We start from the raw sequence: 14,142 nt of genomic DNA, 5'->3' as shown, positions 1-14,142 counted from the left end.
TTCCCATGTGTATACATATACATGCGTCCTTTTCAAACCATGTGGGGACCACACCAGGAGGTACAAGTTTAAACAATTAGTACCCAAAATCATGTGCATCTATGTATATAACAAAGGTTACTCAGGTGAGCACTGTGGCCCAAGGGCCTCTTGTATTCCATCAAGATAGCAATTTCTGCACAGGGCTTCTACGGGAAAGTGATAGTCTTTCTGACAATGGAAAAATCATTGATGTTTATATAAAGGCAATGCAATTTTATTTGTCCTTATTCAAAAATTTAATGTAACTATATCCATTTTACCAGCATTTCATGATAACAGCTCTTATAAATAGTAACACATTTTTTATCACATTTCACAGCTCTTCCTTAACTAAACATTTGAGTTGTGATGCAAAGTATAAAAAATAAGATACAAGGAAATAATTTATCATAATTCGTGTTTGAAAAGTCGGTTAGCTGTTTTACAAAGAAAAGAAGTCATGGATGACGACGATTGTCAGACTACATGTACATGTACCTTTCCCTCCACGCCTCCACCAACTGGAGCCTGCCCTCCGGCTACATTTACCGTTTCCACCACGCCTCCACCAACAGGAGCCTGCCCTCCGACTACATTTACCTTTCCCGCCACGCCTCCACCAACAGTAGTCTGCCCTCCGGCTACATGTACATGCAACTTTCCCACCACGCCTCCACCAACTGGAGCCTGCTCTCCGGCTACTTATACAGGTACTCCGGCCAGGGGGTTCCCAGGAATGGAAACCCAATCCATTCACAATCCCGTAAGTACAGTTGGCTACCAGTTTTAAATTTTGTATCTTCACATTTTTACTAAAGTAAGGGTAAGTCAGATATATATATATATATATATATATATATATATATATATATATATATATATATATATAGTTTTAAATTTTGTATCTTCACATTTTTACTAAAGTAACGGTAAGTCAGGTATACTGCTAGGAGATTTGGTTCCGCAGGTCGTGAGTTCAACCCCGGGTAGGGGCGGAAGTGGGTATCCAAATAAAGTGAAATTTTCTGTGCTTTATATTAAATATTTCTTCACTTAGGGCAGTTATGTTCATTTAAGAGTTCATTGCCATTTCTGTGCTTTATATATATATATATATATATATATATATATATATAATATGAGGCGGTAAACCCAACCAAGGACAGAAATTCATACGACCATTTCACCAACAGAAAACTCTAATCTAGTTGATTTAAAGAAACAGATGTAATGCACGAGCCAAAACAGATAGATCCTAAAGTGTCCAATCTATTTGATAGAAACAGAGATTAAATTACATGTATTATGAAATATACACCCACACCTCGTATGAATAACCGAGAACTTAGGACAGATATAAAAGAATTACAAGGCGACTTCGATTACGAGAATTTTTCAATGAGGATAACGACGATGAAGATACTGATCTACGGGAAGAAGCTGTGGATCTGGTGAGAAATAAATCACATTTGTTCCAAAGCGGGGAAGATTCAGGTTGTGACACTCTTGAAAGCATCAACTTGCCTAGTGCTCTTTCCGACATCAGATCTAAGAAGAGGAGAAGGCTCTAAATGACTTATCTAACGAGACGAAGGCATTCTCGTCAAAGAAGCGGACAAGAGCGGTGAAGTAAAACATTACGAACGTGAAATTTTAAACCTGCTAGAAGACCAAGAATATTACAATACTTCTGACAACTACCAGAAGAAGAAAAAATAATGATAAAGATTAAACAACTAGTCAGTGGCCCATTCTCGGGCGATATAACAAAGAGACTATCTCATAAACTTTGATGTCCACGAGATCCAGATTTACAGTTTACCGAAGGTGCATAAGTCAACAGAAATAAAAAAAAAAAAAAAAAAAAAAAACGAAATAAAAACTAAAACGGGGGAATATATTTCTTGTTTAAATCCAAAGATTTCTGTTTTCGCCCTATCGTAGGAGGACTCAATTCGTCATCTCAATATTAAAACCGTATTGCGAAAAGGTACCTACATGTAGTTTTATCAGGGATTACTTTGACTTTCTCAATTAAATAGCTGACCATATACAAGATAATACGAAACTAGATAATACAAAACATGTATTTTTTTATGTTGTCGGTTTAAACCCAGTATTCAAATATACCCTTAGGCCTAGGGATTGGGACCGTAAAATATTGGATTGAGAAATATCCTGACCACTAGATTTAATCAGGATTTTGTTTTGGAGGGATTGAAGATAATACTTCAGAACAAGAGTTTTGCATTTGGACACAAACATTTTCTTCAAACAAAAGGCATTGGAAACAGAAGTAGCACCGACATATGCCACGATAACCTTGGGATACCTAGAGGAAAAACTTCATCAACAAATAACAACTCTATGGGGCGAAGAGGAAGCAAAACTACTAAAATCGAAGTGAAAACAAATTCTTCATTGTTTTATTTTATGGTCTGACATGGATAGATTGAAATTTTTTTTTACGCAAATTATCGAAGGAATTAAACCCTAGTATAAAATTTACAATGGAAATCAATGGTACAGAATTGCCTTTTCTTGACGTGTAAGTTACATGTATCAAAGAACGGATGTCTACTACAAACCTACTGATACACACCAATACCTACATTTTGGATCATGTCATCTTCATCCTACAAAACCAGAATAGGTCCTCCGTACCCCTTGCTTGTCGTAAAAGGCGACTACATGGGGCGTCCCTTCGGATGAGACCGCAAAAAACCGAAGTCCCATGTCACAGCAGGTGTGGCACGATAAAGATTTCTCCCTGCTCAAAGGCCATAAGTGCCGAGCATAGGCTGAAATTTTGCAGCATTTCACTGGCAGTGGTGACGTCTCCATATGAGTGAAATATTCTCGAGAGGGACGTTAAACAATATTCAATCAATCCTACAAAACCTGCAATTCCCTACAATCTGGGTAGACGCTTATGCTTAATAGGAGCGATATAAATTATTACCCGAGATACAATGTATCCGTTTCATGAAACTCAAATCGTACTTACAAAAACAAGGCTATCTTGATAAACTTAGAGTAAACGGAATTGAAATAGCAAAGCGATATGACCGCTCTCAACTACTTGTTACAAACAACCGGGGAAAAGACAAAGATATTCCACTTTTTACATTAGCTCAACCCGAGCAATAGGAATATCAACTCAATAGTTAGTCAACTAAACAATTTACTGAAAGACAACCAATCAACCAAGACGATATACAATGAAATCAAATTCATCAACAGCAAACGTCAACCGAAAAATCTAAAAAGAATAGTTACCCTCATATCTTCACGACAATTACAAAGTCACTAAGTGGGAGGATCCACGATGCGGGGCCTATCAATACATCGCAAAAGGATCACAATGCTACTTTTAACGAACGCATATTTTAAAAAAAAATGTTATTACATGTCCTGGATGCAAATAATTTTATATTGAGGGAAACAAGCAATCCGCTCTTGGACTCGCGTGCAGGCCTTTGAACAGAGAGGGATCTTTATCGTGCCACACCTGCAGTGACACGGGGCCTCGGTTTTTGCGGTCTCATCCGAAGGACCGCCCCATTTAGTCGTCTCTTACGGCAAACAGGGGGGTACTGAGGACCTATTCTAACCCGGATGCTCACGGGATGAAAAATTCTCGAGAGGGAAGTTAAACAATATACAATCAATCGAACCTTTGTCATGCGAAGATATTAATTCTAATCAAAAATAAAATGGAATGTCATTAGATCTATAGTGTGTGGGGTGCGCTAAATTAAATAGCCAATTGAATTTGCGACAGGGTATATATTATTTGTCTTCATTTCAAAATTTAATGTAACTATATCCATCATATCAGTAGTTCATGATAACATCTCTTATTAATAGTAACACATTTCTAATTACATTTCACAGCTCTTCCCCATATATTTAATTTTGGGTTGTAATGCAAAGTTTAAAAAAAGACAAGGAAATATTTTTATCATGATTCTTATTTTAAAAAATCGCGTTAGCTGTTTTCACTGAGATAAGCACTCATGGATGGCAATGTTTTTCACACTACTTGTACCTATCCCCCCTCACCTCCTCGAAGTGGGGCATGCGCTCCTGCCAGCGGGTACCCAGGAGGGAAAACCCAGTCCATTCATAATCCCGTAAGTACAGTTGGCTACCAGTTTTAAATTGTATATCTCGAAACTTGCATTTTCACCAAAGTAGGGTAAACAGATGTACACACACACACACACACCTATTCACTACCTACATGTATCTATATATTTTACACACACACACACACACCTATTCACTACCTACATGTATCTATCTATATATTTTAGCCGGTCCCATTTGTCACGCCCATTTCTGGAGGAATTCTCCCAGGGAAGAAAATTTTTATCAGTGGAGTTCTAAATCCAAATGCACAGAGGTAAGAACTTTGTGGAAACCATCAAAACATATTTTGTATCTATTTTCTGTCCGTAAAATTATCAATTTATTATACGACCAGCCATATAATTATCGTCGGGTGTTCATTTTTCAAGATTTGATGATAGTCGCTAATGAAAGTGTACCTCAATTCTACATTTTTACTTCTGAATCTATTACAAATTAACAGAAATGGGTGGATTAATTCATAGGCATATAATTTACATTAGTACTATCGAGTAATAACGTAACAGAGACTACCACTTCATACAAAATTTCATTGACAACAGACCATGTAAAAGTTTGAGGCATTAAAAATTGTGTTTTTCAATTTTCTCATAAAATTCTATGGCAAATATCTGAAACCCGATCCGCTTTTGATACCTCCAAAATATACTTTTCCTCCCACATATTGCAAACCTCAAATGCTAAGGATCATCTACGAACATTGGCCTACCATAAAACATTGTGAACTTGCACCGAACCATTTCAGAGACCCACATCGGACAAGTTGAACTGCGAGAAAAGAGACAATGATTATAAAAACTGAGGGGGAAAAAACAGACATAAAACATCAATAAATGTCAAATATCTACATGGACTAAAAATACACAAGATGGGGCGTCATATATTTTGTTGTTGGAGTTTCGTTATTGGAGTTTTGGAGTTTCGTTGTTGGAGTTTTGTTGTTGGAGTTACGTTGTACTCTTAACCTCTCTTAAGTATCATCGTCGGTTATAGCCTTTCCTGCAATTATAGCACTAAAATATCTTGCTTTTCTGCTGAGCTCCTTCCCTTTTCTATCCATTTTTAAAGTCATAGGGTCTAAGATATTGGTAAAATTTTGCATGTTCCAAAAAGGTTGCGAAATTAAAGATCATAACTAGGAAATCACAAAACGTTCCTCAGAATGTTTACAAACACATTGGATACGATAGTAATTACAAAATAATTCCCTGTTCTCATTTGCCTAAACTGGTACACTGTTGACTTCGCATCTCTTATGTTTATGTGTAGGCACCAATCAGCAGAGTACCAGTTCAATATATTGTCCTCCAGAAAAACATTTTATAAAGGGCTAAAATGTCAAAATGATTTCAATTTCAAAGAACTGCAGATAACTCATAATTAATACTACAAATTTGTTTTGTTGGAGTTCTTGCAAAATATTGTGATGTCATTTTTGAGATATGCCTTTGAACACCCCTTTTTTTCTTTTGGCATCAGAAAAAAATATGTGTATATGTCATCTATAACTTAGCAGCAGATGTACAGCAGTAGATTATTATGTACAGCAGTAGATTATTATGTACAGCAGTAGATTATTAAGTACAGCAGTAGATTATCAAGGACAGCTGTAGATTATTATGTACAGCAGTAGATTATTATGTACAGCAGTATATTATTATGTACAGCAGTAGATTATTATGTACAGCAGTAGATTATTAAGTACAGCAGTAGATTATCAAGTACAGCAGTAGATTATTATGTACAGCAGTAGATTATCAAGTACAGCAGTAGACTATTGTGTACAGCAGTAGATTATTATGTACAGCAGTAGATTATCAAGTACAGCAGTAGATTATTATGTACAGCAGTAGATTATTAAGTACAGTAGTAGACTATTATGTACAGCAGTAGATTATTATGTACAGCAGTAGATTATCAAGTACAGCAGTAGATTATTAAGTACAACAGTAGATTATCAAGTACAGCAGTAGATTATTATGTACAGCAGTAGATTATTATGTACAGCAGTAGATTATCAAGTACAGCAGTAGATTATTATGTACAGCAGTAGATTGTTATTTACTCCAAGAGTTTAGATTTCAAAAAATTTAAATTGAAAATATATATTTAGCCATCTTAATTCAATTGAAAACATAAGTAAATGTCTCTTCGTCTTATGGTATAAGAAAATGTAGGTATATATAGAAAAGGGTTAGACTTGTGCTGCTAGATATGTAGGTTACACCTGTACTATATCAAAGGATAAATGCTCCATTTAAATATCACTAAGTTTAAACAAGTACTTTATTTTGCAACTGAGAATAAGAATTAAATATATAATTAAAGTCCTTTATTTTGCAACTGAGAATAAGAATTAAATATATAATTAAAGTCCTTTATTTTGCAACTGCGATTTTAAGAGTTATGTCCTCTGACATTGACCATTGTATATTTCAAAATCAACACTCACATTCGCATAAAATTGAAAAAAATATACACTGTACAGTTTAAACCATTATACAATTATATGATTATTCTCAAATCGTGGTATTACCAATATTGTCGATCACATTCCATTACTGGCGACGCCAGCAAAATTGGTATTGCCGAGATTGTGGAAAGCAACCTAAGTGTTTGTTAATGTTTGGTCTGCTTTCAGGTTCACCGTAAACCTCATCTGTGGTCCTCATGACGGAGGCGGTGACATTGCGTTTCACTTTGACGTCCGTATTCGAGTTGGTGGTCAACGTGATGTCATCGTTAGAAATTCCTGCCAGGGTGGTGGTTGGGGAGCAGAAGAGAGACACAGTCCGTGCTTTCCTTTCGTTCCAAACGCCAAGTTTGACATAAAAATCAAGACTAAACCTGGCAAATTCAAGGTACGATATCTTTGTACACAGGCAACTTCCTAAACTACCTGTATAGAGTTTGTAACCCTTGTGTTAATATGAACTAATATATAAATACATCTCTGTATCCAAAAAAAGATGATTAATATTCTACAGAGCGAGCATCCGCATAGGTCCTCTAGCACCTTTAGGTCACGGTGCAAGGGTCATTCCGACAAGAAGTATGTGCGAAAGATTTCTTTTTTTTTAAATTTTATTTCTATATATTTATTTATTTATTTATTGCTTTTTGTTTTCAGGGTGTAATATTTTTTTCACCTTTCTCCTTCCTTTTCTTTTGTCACCTTTTATTGAGTTTTTCTTTTGACATCTAGAATGTGTGCGTGCCTATTAAGCAGGACCTATACCGACCCAATTTTGAAGGATATGAAAATCCGGGAAAAGGAAAATGTGTTCATGAAACTCCTACGCATGTCGCGTAAAATTAGATTTTTTTAAAATGCAGAACTTTGTAATTATAACAAAAAGTTGGACCCATCGGATGCAACTTCCTCGTACGATCAATTCCAAATACGTTATGAATGATCCCTGGGGCCCAGCGCACGGGGGGGGGGGGGGGGGAGGAGGTCGCAATTTCTATTTTTTGCCAATACGTATTTTTACGCGAGGTTTGTGGAAAGGATATAATGATAATCCTTTGAAACATTATATTCTTTCTAAAAACTGGAGATTTGCTATAATAAGTCAAGATGGAGGTGTGTATTAACAATGTGCGGGAAAACATGCCAAATAATAATCTTAATCATTTCAAATACATCGGAAGTGTAACTGCAAATTACTGGATAGTTTGAAAGGATTCTCACACAACATGTATAGCTTGATGTAACTTCAGCTTTGCCAAGGAGACCTCACCCCCAACTTTTGTTACATATAGATCAAATTTCATCAAGAAAATAGTTATGTTTGTCCAAGGTGAGTGTTATGGAAAAAAAACCCAAAAAAACTTGCATTTGCATATCAATAAACCATGATTACGGATTGATGATTTTTTTAAATTTAAAATTGTGCTTTCAAATCACTGATTTGAAATTTCCAATTAATTAGGAATTTGTGATCACAAAATCAAACATGTGATACTGATTCTATATTTGTAACGACAGGAACCATGCAAATTCAAGCGAATGGCACTGTTTCATTAATGAACTCACTGGTAAATGAAATAGAACAAACGATCGCCCTAAATGAGAGCATTGGGGATTTTAGTGAAAACGTACTTCTTGATGCTATAAATACACACACAGACATGGAGTAGACGCTTCCAAAGAAACTGAAAGAAAAATTCTCAAATTTCAGCTTTAAAAAAAACCAACACAAATCCAGAAATTTTTGGGATGAACTTAACAAATACTTAATGAAAACAGAATTGAGGAACTTGAGGAGAGTCTAGTAAGCATGCCTTATAAGATATACAACTACTTATCCTGCAAAATAACTGCAAGGATCAACGACACTGACAGCAAACTAAAGGAGACCTACTACCAGGCCCGTAGGCAGGATTTTTCAAGGGAGGGTTACATAGACTCGCGTTGCGAGTCTATCACCTCGCACCGCGAGGTGCCACTACGGCAGGGGGTCTGGGGGCCACTCAAGGCCCCCAGAAGCTCTGGGGTATTTGGTGCAAAATCCTGCAATCTAGCAATTTCCTGGCACTTAATTTGAATTTTGGAATCATGCCTTTTTTACTATGAATTTTCATGATTTTCATAAAAAATCCCGACTTTAATAGTGCTTAGTAGTTTTCAAGGGGGGGATTCGTACGAACCCCACGAACCCCCCCTGGCTACGGGTGTGAACTACCATCGGGGAACTCACCTCCAAGGTCGACAAGTAGCATCAGCGTGATACTTCTAAACGCTTGCTCCAGTGTTACTACTGGCATATTGTTTCATATGTAAGGTGAAGTCCGTAAGCTATAGTAGACTCTTACTTGATTAGTAAATAGCGTAAAATCAATTAAAATACACATGTAGTAAAAATGAAAGTCAAATTGCGGATCTAAGGAGTTTTCTTCTTTTTTTTTTAATGACAACTCAAGATGATACGATATGAAGTAAATCCGTTGTTTATCGATGCTTGATTTTGACCTTAAAGGAAGAAATAAGTCAGTCAAAACAACCCTGATCATAGCGGATTTCAAGAAATTTGAAATGCTTAGTTTTACAGACACAACAGTATATGTATTATATATAGTTAATTGATTAGAACAGATAGAATGAAGTTGAGATCTAATAAAACGTTGAACATATTGTAAAAATTTTATTGCACTATAGAAAACCGGTAACGCCAGGATATGTCATGAATATAGAGCGCCAAATTAACATAAACTCAAATAATTGAAGATATCTTCAATTATTTGAAGAGATCATCAATTCAATTATTGCTCTCTTTAATTGAATTAATGCGCGCATTAAATCAATTATTGCTCTCATCAAATGAATTAATGCACGCTTCAATTCAATTATTGCTCTCATCAATTGAGTTAATGCGCGCATCAATTGAATTAATGAGAGCAATATTTGATTTAATGCGCGCATTAATTCAATTATTGCTCTCTTCAATTCAATTGATGCGCTCATTAATTCAATTAATGAGAGCAATAATAGATTTGATGCGCGCATTAATTCAATTATTGCTCTCTTCAATTCAATTGATGAGAGCATCAATTTAGTAGAAATATTGCTCGCAATAATTAATTTAGAGCTCGGTTATAAATAATTTGATGATCTCTTTAATTCAATTGAAGATATCTTTAAATCATTTACAATGCTTTTGTATAAGGAATTAATGCGCGCATCAATTCTTTTAAAGAGAGCAACAATTCAATTAAAGATATCATTAATTCAATTGTGGATCTGTTGAATTGAAGATATCTTTAATTATATAGTTGCTCTCTCTAAAAGAATTATTGCTCTCTTCAAATGAATTAAAGATATCATTAATTCAATTGAAGAGAGCAATAATTGAATTAATGCGCGCATTAAATCAATTATTGCTCTCATCAAATGAATTAATGCGCGCATCAATTCAATTATTGCTCTCATCAATTGATTTAATGCGCGCATTATATCAATTATATCAATTGTAGCGCGCATCAATTCAATTGTTGATATCATTAATTCATTTGAAGAGATCATTAATTCAATTAAAGCGCGCATCAAATCAGCTGAAGAATTAATGCTCTCATCAATTCAATTAATGCGCGCAATAATTCAGAATTGAAGATATCATTAATTATTTGAAGAGATCTTTAATTAAATTGTTGCTCGCATCAAATGAATTGATGATATCTTCAAATAATTGAAGACATCTTCAATTATTTGAGTTTATGTTAATTTAGCGCTCCATACATGAGCAGGTAGGTTAATAGCGAGCGAAGCGACGCGAAGAGTTCGTTCTATGATTACACATATATGTATAAGTCACGCAGAAGAATAATTCGTACCCTCAAGTAGGACCCAGGGTCACCCCCATTTTAGTATGACCCCGTGTCACCCTAATTTCTACATGTATATAGTTTACTACGCTATAAAAATAGTCCCATATGAGGCATGTGATTTGGTCTTCATCAGCTGAAGAAAAAAAAAGATGAGTATTACCCGTAATGTCACCGCCACTGCGGTATGCTTCATTGACAACCCCGTATATAAAATAAATTGTATAGGAAGTACCACAAACGTTTTTAAATTCCAAACAAGCTTTCTCATAGCTTCTGTACGTTTAGTTGTTGTTGATGCTTGGATTAAAAGAATAAACAACATTGCAGCTAATGTGACGTCACAATGCAACTGTAAAAATCGACTGTGTTATATTTCCACCTTTCATTTCCAACGTAAAATGAATAGGCGGATTAAATGTCTGCAAGTCCTGTTGCAAGATGTTTAATGCGCTTCGCTCGTCTCAACAGTCACACCGTACAACATATCATATCAAGAATCACTATCGCTCTGTCAGGATGAGATTTACAAACTGAATTTTTTCCGACGTAGCAAACAAGAAATACCCTGATAAGTTAACGTGGAAAAAACTTGAAATGAATTATTTTGTGGTAATTTTTCTTGTACGATTTTTGTATTTTCAAAAACACTTCGCGTAACAAATAAAAATGAGTTCTATCACCACGAGACCAAGATCAGAGCCTGTAAAGAATTTGCTTTGAAGGGGTCGAGATGGATGCGTCCAAGATGGGACGAAGGAAATTTTCATTGCTTAATTTGACTACTCTTGTTACCATTAGAGCTCGTTTTGTGAGCGACAATTAAGGCCGCTTGAAATTACCATATGCAATACGTCTAGTACAAAAAAAATATTTTCCGTCTTGTAGATTGCAGTGAACAAACAGCACCTGCTCGAGTTCAGACATCGAATGAAGCCGCTAGATAGAATCAACACTCTTCAGATATTAGGTGACCTCCGACTGACGGAAGTCCGCTTGTAATAGTGACGTCATTGTCATGCATAAATACAGTGCTCGGTCTATCTGTTTTTGTATATATATGCTTGTTAATACTACATAAAATGAATCTTATTCAATCCTCGTCTTTTAGCCTATGCTACGTAAATTGGTCGTTTGTTTGTAATTTTTCTTAATTGTTTGCTGTCAAATAAAATGATGTTCAGGTTTGAGTCAATAAATACTCTTTGTAAAACACGTGCATCTTCTCCGTGGCCGAGTGGTTAGAGCATCGCTCTCAAAATCACACGGCCCCTCTGTCGGTGCGAGTTCGAATCCCGCTCGCGCCGGTAAGTGAGAAAGTTTCCCAGTTTACTTTCGGAAGGTCGGTGGTCTCTTCCCAGGTATCTGGATTCTCTCTTCCACCAATGAAACCTGGACGCCACCACTGAAAAATTGTTGAGTGTCACAGAAAACATCAATCAATCAATCGCAAGCTGAGTGCTTTCGGTCCACCCCACTACCCACAATCCCTTGGCAGACTACTACTAATTTAATTCCCTAGATCTGACCACAAAATGAGCAAAATAAACAACGGATATTTCTTGAGGGCATATCTACTGGGGGTGTTTCGTATAAAGCGCCATAGCCTCGAACACCACCGTCGTATTCTCGGGCATGGGGACGATGATTGCCGAACATGCTGAGACCGATGTCATACGATTGATTGATTGTATCTTGAGAATTTTTCACTCATATGGAGACATCACCAAGACCGGTGAAGGGCTTCAAATTTCGGCCTATGCTCGGCGCTGACGGTCATTGAGCAGTGAGGGTTCTTTAGCGTGCCACACCTACTGTGACACGGGACATCCGTGTTTAAGGTCATTTCCAAGGACCCGTGACATTCACACCTGATGCCGAGCGTTTGGCGATGGAACTGTCACTACCTGTTTTAACGACTTAGGTCTGTTGCGGCCGGGATTTGAACCCCGACCTTCCGCATGCAGGGCGAACGCTCTAACCTCTAGGCCACCGCGACATCAGATATTCCTGCAATGTTTACAAAATGGCAAGTAGCTAATTCCCTGAATTTAAGGTGAATGATTTGCAGATATATTTACCGGAACGTGGCATTACGGTGACTATATATGTATTGAGTTTTCTCAATTTTGCACTAAAAAGGAAGTTACGGGCAAGGACCTGCGAGGATTAATTTGAGAGTTTGACATTTAATGGATGTGGAGACGTATGGAGCTCCAAATTAACATAAACTCAAATAATTGAAGATATCTTCAATTATTTGAAGATATCATCATATTCAATATTATTGCTCTCTTTAATTGAATTAATGCGCGCATTAAATCAATTATTGCTCTCATCAAATGAATTAATGCGCGCTTCAATTCAATTATTGCTCTCATCAATTGAATTAATGCGCGCATCAATTGAATTATTGAGAGCAATAATTGATTTAATGCGCGCATTAATTCAATTATTGCTCTCTTCAATTCAATTGATGAGAGCATCAATTGAATTAAAGAGAGCAATAATAGATTTGATGCGCGCATTAATTCAATTATTGCTCTCTTCAATTCAATTGATGAGAGCATTAATTTCGTAGAAATATTGCTCGCAATAATTGATTTAGAGCTCGGTATAAATAATTTGATGATCTCTTTAATTCAACTGAAGATATCTTTAATTATTTACAATCCTTTTGTATAAGGAATTAATGCGCGCATCAATTCTTTTAAAGAGAGCAACAATTCAATTAAAGATATCATTAATTCAATTGTGGATCTGTTGAATTGAAGATATCTTTAATTATTTAGTTGCTCTCTCTAAAAGAAGTATTGCTCTCTTCAAATGAATTAAAGATATCATTAATTCAATTGAAGAGAGCAATAATTGAATTAATGCGCGCATTAAATCCATTATTGCTCTCATCAAATGAATTAATGCGCGCATCAATTCAATTATTGTTCTCATCAATTGATTTAATGCGCGCATTATATCAATTATTGTTCTCTTCAATTGAATTGTAGCGCGCATCAATTCAATTGTTGATATCATTAATTCATTTGAAGAGATCATTAATTCAATTAAAGCGCGCATCAATTCAGCAGAAGAATTAATGCTATCATCAATTCAATTAATGCGCGCAATAATTCAGAATTGAAGATATCATTAATTATTTGAAGAGATCTTTAATTCAATTGTTGCGTTAATTTGGAGCTCCATGGAGACGCTGACGTCTTTAAGCCAACACAAAAAGAAACGACCTATAAGTTTATGAGTACAAAGGCTTACCAGTTATGGTTTGCAATAGAATAGAATAGTATTTATTACCAAATCAGGATCCAAATGGGCATAAACATGTAACATACATTATTATTGATACCAGTATAGATGATACACAGCCAAGAGTAATTCTTCGAGTTAATACATTGTCATTGCCATGATTGATGGCGTTTCTAGTTTCACATGCTCACGGCGGGTGGGACCGGTCGACAGGGGATGCTTACTCCTCCTAGGCACCTGAATCCACCTCTGGTGTGCCCAGGGTCCGTGTTTGCCCAACTATCTATTTTGTATTGCTTGTACACTGGTATTAAACTGATGGCGGAAGGAAATTCCTGAAAGACCACATTTACTTATATTTATTAGTATTGTTTATTTGCG

At 36.0% G+C, this 14,142-nt stretch overlaps 1 protein-coding gene across 2 annotated transcripts; it reads left to right on the top strand.

Moving 5' to 3' along the window:
- Positions 1 to 362: 362 nt before the first annotated feature.
- LOC125681691 (galectin-5-like) lies at positions 363 to 11,690 on the top strand. Of its 2 annotated transcripts, none has more exons than XM_048921880.2 (4): positions 363 to 784; positions 4,341 to 4,429; positions 6,818 to 7,037; positions 11,389 to 11,690. In XM_048921880.2, the coding sequence occupies exons 1-4, from the start codon at positions 482 to 484 to the stop codon at positions 11,500 to 11,502; spliced, it is 726 nt and encodes a 241-aa protein (XP_048777837.1). In that variant the 5' UTR covers positions 363 to 481; the 3' UTR covers positions 11,503 to 11,690. The 2 variants fall into 2 exon arrangements, with proteins under 2 accessions (XP_048777837.1, XP_048777838.1); XM_048921881.2 differs by lacking the exon at positions 363 to 784 and adding an exon at positions 3,615 to 4,157.
- The last annotated feature ends 2,452 nt before the right edge of the window (positions 11,691 to 14,142 follow it).

Source organism: Ostrea edulis, chromosome 2 (assembly GCF_947568905.1).
Source record: "Ostrea edulis chromosome 2, xbOstEdul1.1, whole genome shotgun sequence".
Lineage (NCBI taxonomy): Eukaryota > Metazoa > Mollusca > Bivalvia > Ostreida > Ostreidae > Ostrea > Ostrea edulis.
This window is presented reverse-complemented; position numbering and strand designations above follow the sequence as displayed.